General features: G+C 45.7%; 1 protein-coding gene across 1 annotated transcript in view; it reads left to right on the top strand.

Moving 5' to 3' along the window:
- The window catches only part of DNAH7 (dynein, axonemal, heavy chain 7), a 150,787-nt gene that overhangs the window by 98,652 nt on the left and 42,879 nt on the right, over nucleotides 1–9,256 (top strand). Inside the window, exons 45-46 of the mRNA XM_015566120.1 lie at nucleotides 1,843–2,006; nucleotides 6,347–6,501. Of these exons, the coding sequence (XP_015421606.1) occupies nucleotides 1,843–2,006; nucleotides 6,347–6,501 (319 nt within the window). The remainder of the gene's footprint in view (nucleotides 1–1,842; nucleotides 2,007–6,346; nucleotides 6,502–9,256) is intronic.

Here is a 9,256-nt window from a genome sequence, read left to right as displayed (position 1 = left end):
GAGCCCCCCCACCCAGGAGCCCCCGTCGTCTGTCCCATGGTCCCATGGTGCGGCATGAAGCTCACAGGCAGTCCCAGCCCTCCCTGGCTTCACTGCAGCACCCCGGGCCTTGCCTTTTCCTAGCGCGTCTCTCAGGCCGCGGTCCCTCCTGTGAGGCCACCGTGGAGTCCTGCTCCGGAATCTCCTCTCTCCTTTTCCCGGGCCAGGGCGGTGGGCAGTTCACACCCACTGAGAGCCTCCTGTGCAGTGGGAATGTCAGTGCATGCACTGCCGAAGGAGCACCCGCTCAGTTCTAAACATAACCGGGCCTTGCCTTTTCCTAGCGCGTCTCTCAGGCCGCGGTCCCTCCTGTGAGGCCACCGTGGAGTCCTGCTCCGGAATCTCCTCTCTCCTTTTCCCGGGCCAGGGCGGTGGGCAGTTCACACCCACTGAGAGCCTCCTGTGCAGTGGGAATGTCAGTGCATGCGCTGCCGAAGGAGCACCCGCTCAGTTCTAAACATGTTACAGCGGCGACTTCAGTGTCCTGCCCAGCCCCCTGCCGCCTGTGCTTCCATGTTCAAACCCTGCCTCGGAGGGGGGCCTCGGAGGGGGGCCTCGGCGGGGCACCCCTCCCTGGCTTAGACCCACTGGCCCAGAGCCTGGGAGTTCATTTCCTCCGGCTCAGGCCTTAATGAATGACTGGCAGTTGGTGGGACACAACAGGGAACTCAGAGCTTTTAATCAGGATTCCAATGAAGATCATGGAATTATGAGAGAGGAGCCTGGCAGGCAACACCCTAATCAAGTGAAAATTCAGCCTCAATAAGGGAACGCTGTGAGCTCGTGTGCCACTGGTGGAATGCAACGGGCACACGTCTCCTGTCATATTCCTGCCTCAGGGGCCCGGCACCAACTGGATCTCCAGGGAACATCGCACAGACCCAGCTAGGGGCCATTCTGCAAAACAACTGGCTGATCAGTCAGGAAAGTTCTCAGCTCCCCCCAAACCTAAGGGAATGTCGGTCAGGCCTCCTCAGCCGGAACCCGCAGGAGGTGGCAGAGCCCCCATGCCCTCTCAGCCGGCAGGCATCGCTTCACACCAGCGTTTCATCCCTTCCCCCCACCCTCCGGGACTGACACCAACAGACAGATATACCCACCTTCTCCATGCCTCCTCCCGACCTATTTTCTCCCTGCCTGTGTCTTACACTATTTCTGAATTCTTTGATCTGTAACTTCACATGGGTCCTTGATTTCTGGCTTTTTTGCGTGTGAACCTGGGTTCGAAGTCCCTGTTTGGCTCCTGAGCATCCAGGGTGGGGAATCCCAAGCTCCAGTCTATGTCCTGATCCTTGTTGGTGTCTAAACGCCCCGCCATGGTTCCTGTCCAGGGCACGTGAGAGCCAGCAAGGCACGTTTTCCAGGTCCCCTACCAGTTCAAGCTGGATTCACTTTTATACAATAAACTGTACTAAGTTTGCTGGCCATTTGCAATTTACAGAAAATGTATAAAAAAAACACATGGTGGCCTCCAACTGCTTTGTCAGGAGAAGCTGTAGAAGAATGACACTTGGCGATTATTTTTCCATATACAAAATTCTGGCCTTGTGATTAAGTGATCTGTCTAAGCTTTACCTTAACATTGGATATAATTAATTTTCATTTGAATGCATAGAGTTATCATTTTAAGTTAAGTTATCATTTTGTTTGAAAAACAATCTGGTAAACACAAATCATTTTTTAGGTAGAACTTCAACAATGGTTTGCTGACTCAATGAATGAAGTGTAAGCAGGGGTCTCACAGAGTCTGCATTCAGCAACCTCTGACCTTTTATGTTTCCTCTCCTTGTGTGTGTCTTAAAGAACCAAGTGAAGGAGTGGACAGACCTGTGCAAGGGCAGGGGCATCCCCTGTTCCGAAGACTACTCCCTGATGGGCACCCTGGGAGAAGCCGTGACCATCCGCACCTGGAATATCGCTGGGCTACCTTCAGATTCGTTTTCCATTGACAACGGAATCATCACCATGTAAGAAAGACATTTTTCTCGCAGGTGGCCTCCACGAACCAGGAGATTTATTTGTCTGTCTAGCTTTGTGACAAGTCATAGCTAGCGTACTTTGAGAGTGTTGAAGAAAACTTTTTGCTTAATTAGCTAAATTATATATGAATAATCACCTCCTTTTCCTATTAATATTGGAATAGTTGAGTATTAGAGACCATGATAGACAAACAAAAAAACCCCAGATTACTTGCTTAATTTAATTTTTTTTACTTGCTTAATTTTAAATGAATCTTCAGCAAATAGAGCAAAATCCTACCATTAAAAACAAACAAACAGCCCTAGCCGATTTGGCTCAGGGGATAGACCATCGACCTGTGGACTGAAGGGTCTGGGGTTTGATTCCAGTCAAGGGCACAGGCCCGGGTTGCAGGCTAGATGCCCAGTAGGGGGTGTGCAGGAGGCAGCCAATCCATGATTCTTTCTCATCATTGATGTTTGTATCTCTTTATCCCTCTCCCTTCTTCTCTGAAATATATATATATATATATATTAAAAACGAACAAACAAACCCTACCATAAGTCAATAAAGTCTAGAATTTTTACTCCCAGGGTTTTGTTATTGCAGGTTAATGAAAGGTGCAGTGGGTTGTTGGTGGCGATGCTTTTGCATGTTCCAAATTCTGTAGTGGTCCCTGCTGGGTGTGGGCTATTCTCAGTGATATGGATACACTTCCGGGTTATGGCTGAATGGAGCTTTTACGACAATGGCTGCTATTCCTGGAATCTCCTGTTAGTAGATAAATCCCAGGCAGACTGGGCTTGGAGAATACTGGAGGCTCACCCCGCCTCGCTTTTACCCCAGATCCTACCTCCCGGAAATGAGGGCCTTCCGGGCCCTCATTGTGAGGACAATCAAAAATTGTGCTTTCCAAGTTCACATGTCCATGGGCCTTTTATTGCCAGCCTTCTTGGGTTGAGGTGGTGGTGGGGGCGGGTGTTCGCATGTGAAGAGTAGAGCAGGTCAACCATCAGTAAAACATGCGCAGTTCTGTGTTACATGACTGTTTTGACTAGTAGTTAGTTTACTACTGAAAAAGTAATTGAGATGAAAGCACTTAAAAATGGTTGAGGCGTGTGAACTTTAAAAATAGAGTTAACCACTAACATGTGAAGACTAGTTATTCTTAAGTTTTTGGTCTGTAGCATTTATGAAAATTATCACACAAATTAAAACTCTGGTAAACACAGTTCTTTACTGCTCAACCACTGATCTTGACTTATAGCTTTCTTAGCATTTATTTATGGAATTGGTCTGCAGGGATCTGAGCTATGTGCAATTTGAATCTATACTAATAAAAGGATAACATGCTAATTAGGGCAGACATCGTTCCAACGTCCGGACAAAGCTGCAGCAGCTGCCTGAGGCTCAGGCAAGCCATGGATGGCAGCTACTGCGGTGTGATGGGGGCATCGCCTTCCCCTGATTGGCCCGGTCACCTCCTGCAGAGGGAGGCCAGAGGCAGCAGCAGCAGGAGAGGGTGATGGGGGCAGTGCCTTCCCCTGATTGGCCGGTGGCCTCCCGCAGAGGGGGTCCAGACTGCAGCCATCAGTAGGACATCCCCTGAGGGGTCCCAGAGTGTGAGAGGGGGCAGGCCGGTCTGAGGGAACCCCTCCAGTGCACAAATTTTCATGCACTGGGCCTCTAGTATAATATAAAACAAAACAAAATCTGATGAGAACACCTAAGGGAAGTTAGAGAAGCAGTTACTGCTAGGGACTTGAGACACACGAATCCTTAGAGCTGGGCCCTGGATGACGTCTGAAGTTTTCTGGGGTTTGCTACCCGGACCTGCTGCCATTTCCCTGCTGGGCTGTTCAAAGCCGAAAACAAGAAAACACCCAGTGAGAAACTGTCCCCTCCTATAGGCCGTTCCTCAGGGTTTAACTTCCTTCCCATTCACTTGTTATTTACTTTTTTAGAATCTGCTTTTTGCATTCCTTCCCCCCCCCACCCCCCCCGAGTTAACCGGTGGGAGAGGCTGGTGACAATGTGCTCAGCCCGGCGTGGTCAGCACCGGAAGTCCTTTCCTCTGCTCTTGAGCTGCTGTCCCATGGACCAGGAGTCTCTTAGAAAATGTCAATTTTTAGGACGAGTTAACTGGTATGGTGTTTGTCAGATGTTTTTTGCTGTTTCCATGTCACAAGATAATCATATTCAAACTTGATTTGATCTAGGAATATACGATTTAGTGGGGTGATATAGTTAGGAAATCATGGAATTACCATAATGAAATATTATCACTATGTGTAAGCACCGTAAATGTAACATGGGTGAATTGCTGAAGCTTAGAGAGAAAGGCAAGCAAGACGGGCTTTGTGGACTGCATGGCATTTGAAGTGATCTTGAAACATGAGTGGGAGTTAAACACAGAAGGATGGGGAGGAAGTACATTTTGGACAAAAAAAAAACAAAACCCCAGCATGAACATGGGTGTTGTGGCTAGAAAATTCGAAGCAACAGAAAGAAAAGTGAGTCATTCCACTTCTTTGGGGAGCATAAATGCGGTCTAACATTCACACAAACCCTCCAAACTTAAACATGTTTCTAAAATGCGACAGAATGAAACTTTCACATATTCATAAGTTGTGTTCCTTTCTCATTTCCCTTCTCACACCCTGTAACTTGTCTTGGATACGATTCTCTTTTATTAGTTGAATGAGTCTAAGATGCAAAGCTCCTCTTTGGGTCTCATTTCTTCTTAAATAGAACGGACTGAGTTGTTCCTCCTCCGTATCCGCGCCCCCCCCGCCCCCCCCCCCATTCCCAACAATGTATATGTCGGAGCCCTAGCCCTCAATGTGACTGTCTTTGGAGAGATGGCCTTTAAGGACTTAATCAGGTTAAATGAGGTCAGAAGGGCAGAAGCCCTACCCCAGCAGGACTGGTGTCGTTCTGAGAAGAGGGAGAGACAGCAGGGTGCATGCACAGAGGGCTGTGCTGTCTGCAAGCCAGAGGGGGGCTCTGCAGTAACCACACTTGTGGCACCTTGACCTTGGACTTGCAGCCTCCAGGACCGTGAGACATAACCTCACGCGATTGGAGACACACTGTGGTACCTTGCTATGGCAGCCCAAGGGGACCAGTGCGTCACATGATGCTGACACTAGAGGATGGGACCATCTTCGTTACCATGTAAGTGACATGTTCTGTGTCAGGCTGTGACCTCCATGCTGAGGAATATGATCATGTCCATCTGGGGGTGGGGGGGGCGGGGATTAGTCATCCAATGAAATCCTAAACTCGTGGCATGAGGAAACTCAATAGGAGCTATCATCTTGTTCCCATCCCCACTGTATGTCTCTATTTGCCCCAGTTTCCTTTTATTTTCTCCCCCTGGTCTTCTGATGTTCTGTGTGAACTTTCTGTGTTCACTTTCAAAGACTTTCCTGAGGAAAGTGGCCACTGTGATGGCTGTGTTTACTGCAACTTCTAAGAGAAAGAAAAAATGCCAATCACATTTTACACAAGGCAGCAGGTGATTTGGTTGGTACTACCTGGTGATGGCAGGGACTGGTTAGCCTTGGTGACCCCACAGGATCCTGGGAAATAAACCACATGTCTCCTGGTTCACTGTTCTTGTTCCTATCATAAAAGGGAGGATGGGAGTGAGAATAAAGCGGTAAATGTGAGCACTCCCAGGGCGCAAGACCCTGACTTTCCGAGAATAGGTCTCTGTCCATAAGAAGCTGACGATCACTAGGTAAATCACTAGGTATGTAAGTGACATTGACTATACACGTTTCTGAAACAAATACTGAGTTAACACTTACAGGTCCATGGCTATTATGAAGGTTAGGTGACATAAAATTACACTTTTCACCTTTCTTAGACCATTTTCTGTTTAATGATCTAGAGTTTAAAGAGAAATATGACGTCTCAATTCTTTCTCTGTTGTACAAATGACAGCTGAGAGTGGCTCAGGGGCAAAGCGATTTGCCCAAGATCACATGAGTCATTAATGGCCGGGCCTGGCCACTCGCTGACTTCCATCACTGTGAATAGTTGTCATTGTGACTTAATTAGCAAAAGCAGCAAATGTTTTCAAAATGCAACGTACATATAGAAAACTGTAATTCTCCAAGAGAAGCAAAAGCACCAGCGTTACGTTGGCCAGCTGGCTTTTAGAGTTGCCATTGTAGGTGCCTGCTCAGTGTAAATGTCTGCCTGCAGAGCGTAGCTCCTTACAGGAAGGTAAAGGGTAAAGCATCCCTAGACAGCATAAGCTGTAAGTGATGCGTGTGACATTAAACACCATGGAGACGAGTCATAGCTTGACCAGCACCGTCTTTCTTGTCTCTTTCAGGAACGCGAGAAGGTGGCCTCTGATGATAGACCCTCAAGGTCAGGCTAATAAATGGATCAAGAACATGGAAAAGACCAACAGTCTGCAGCTGATTAAATTCAGTGACCCTGACTATGTCAGGACGCTGGAGAACTGCATCCAGTTTGGGACCCCTGGTACGTAGGCAGCCAACAGGCATACCTTACGGAAATGCCTGGGGAGGGCTCATTAACCCCAAATGGTGTAGGTTGTTCCTTTTTAAAAAAATAAGTGTGTTGGATTAATCTTAAATTATGACTTTATTAATGTCTTTCATTATTTATTGACAATCAAGTGAGAACTTCAGAGATTCTAGTTCCAGAAGGTTAGGATATTTTCTGTGTCTCAAAGTGAATTTATGATGCATCCTCTAATAGAGCTAAAGTTTTAATTTTTGTCTGTTCTTTGTTGTTCTTTAGTTCTTATTATGACTCCACATCTACAATTAAAAGGGCCACTTGATATGTCAAAAGTATTTTAACACAGTGTTAGTCCAGTTATCTATTTATTCTCCTTTCAACTTACCCTATAAAAATGGCAGAGGAGTAAGTACACATTTTACGTGGCCGACTGTTATCTGCCATTAACAAGGGAGAGATTAGAAACATGGCCAGGATTTTTCAATAAAGCTCTATGCACATGTCACACTTGTCAAAACAAAGAACAGAATAGTTATGATTGGAGTAAATTGGGGTTATTAGTCACATTTTAAATTCATGTTACTCATCAGATGTGACTCTTTACTTGATCAAATAAATGGAAACATGATGAAACTACAACATATTTAGCCTCAGGACAAGTTTAGCAAACCCCAGGTTCTGTGAGAGCGAGTACTGTGTGGAAAAATAATCACAAATATACCAGGTGGTCTCTCAGGCATTTTATTTTTGTATATTAATAATGAGTTAGTCTTTAAAATATGAATTACAATTGTAGGTTCTATTAGGGTAGGCATGAAATGAACCAAGTCTACTAATGAAATCTGTGTGATACACACACACACACACCCGCTCACACCCACACACACACACTCAGAATTTCCTCCATCCAACCGGTGTTCTTAGAGCATAGTGTAATGATAGGAGTTACAAAAAGGGGGAATATGATCTCTACTATCAAATGCCTTGCTTTTTTGAACAGACAGGACCGGGAACTATATGTAGCTAGCTGTAATACAAATAGAAAGTGGAAGGACATGGCTAACCTTACCAGAACTACTGTGCTGTGATGGGCAGGCTCTGGAAATAGAGTAGATGCCCCATCACTCAATGCCTCATTCAGTGACTCCGTTCCCCATCTGTACTTTGGCCAGGGAGACAGAGCGACTACTTTGCGTACTTAACGCAGATAAGCTCAACTTATGTTGCTTCTGCGGTTGGAGACTTACTATGCGGTTTATGTGTACCATCTTTTAATTCTATTAGTATAATAGTTAATTATCCTAGTATAATCAGAAGGACACAGATGATGAACTATGAGAATTCAGAGGACTCAGATTTCTTGAAGGAATTGGCACCATAAATACTTTGTGTGATTAAAATTACCTAATTTAGCTTGAGTATTCAAATAATTTCCTTGACACAGGTAAAAAGAACAAATTAATGATAACTGAGCATCTACCACATGCTTGGCGTTCTGGAGATTTCTGTGATCTCAGCCATAAATATTGGTGACAATACTGCCATGATTTTAGACAGAAATATGCCGTGGAGCCAATCAGTCTGTGTTTTTGAAAGCGTAGGTCACACTGTGAGAGAGAAAACCAACTTAGTGGGTCTTGACCAGCATTTTCAAGTGAAATGCAATAGAAACTAATAGAACAGATTAGGCTGCCTGGCATGGAGTAAAGGTGAGCATTCTTTTCTGAAGTTTTAAAAGTTTTAGATGCATATGTGTAGACTCGATTAAGATGTAAAATGCATTTCTTACTTGGAGTTGTGGCCATTTTAAAAAAAAATTGAAATCCAGTTATCATTAAGTTGTTCTTTTTACCTGTGTCAAGGAAATTATTTGAATATTCAAGTTAAATTAGGTAATTAGGCAAATCCACTTGGTTTTATTAACAAGGTAGGTGAGGAGCCAGAGAGTGTTAGTCACGTGGCTTAGCCAGCTTGCACCCCTCATCAAGGGCAGTGCCGAATGGGTCCCCAAGTCTTCTGCCTGTGGCTTCCGTGTCCTTTACACTCGCTATAGCCTAGTTTCTGGAATGAAATACTTTAAAAACAGATAGCGATTGTTTACAATGCCTTCTGACATTCATCATCGGGAAGAGGTGAGAAGTTTTAAATCTATTCCAGAAAGAGAAACAGATGGCACATTTTAAACTTTTTATATTTAGCCTCCAAGCGAAAGGGCCATTGCTGCCACCGCTTTACAATGTAGGCGGCGAAGACTCCCCCGTTAAGGAGTTACCGTTAGACCGGCCTCTCCCCAGACGGCGCTGCCCAGTCCAGGCCGCCGGGCGGGGCGGGAGCTTCCTCCTCCTCCCTCACCCCCGGGCCTCCCTCTTATTGATGTTGAGTTTTAGGATAAGATCCTCTTTGATAAAATATCCCGCTACTTAAGGGAAAAAAAGTTTTAGAGCCAAAGTTCTAGAAAATAAAGGTACATTTGCCTGAGCTGTGCCGGTGCATAAGGTTTGCCCGGAATAGTAATCAGACAAAGACTGCTGGTAAGTCCATTTTCACACCTCAGTACAGCTGGAGACACAAAACAGGAGAAGATTTTAATTTTTAAAAGAGAAATCAATTGGTGTAGATCTTCCCATGGCTTTCCGTGCCCTCCACGAGAAGCGTCTTTTCATTAAGAGCGAACCCCCGGGTGGGAGCCTGTCCTACCGACACCCCATCTCCCCGCAGAGCATCCCCGGGACGCTGCGCTCCCTCCAGGGGT

The sequence above is a fragment of the Myotis davidii genome, unplaced genomic scaffold, assembly GCF_000327345.1.
Source record: "Myotis davidii unplaced genomic scaffold, ASM32734v1 scaffold221, whole genome shotgun sequence".
Taxonomy (NCBI): domain Eukaryota; kingdom Metazoa; phylum Chordata; class Mammalia; order Chiroptera; family Vespertilionidae; genus Myotis; species Myotis davidii.
The sequence above is the reverse complement of the archived record's forward strand: the minus strand, read 5'-3'. Positions and strand labels throughout refer to the sequence as shown.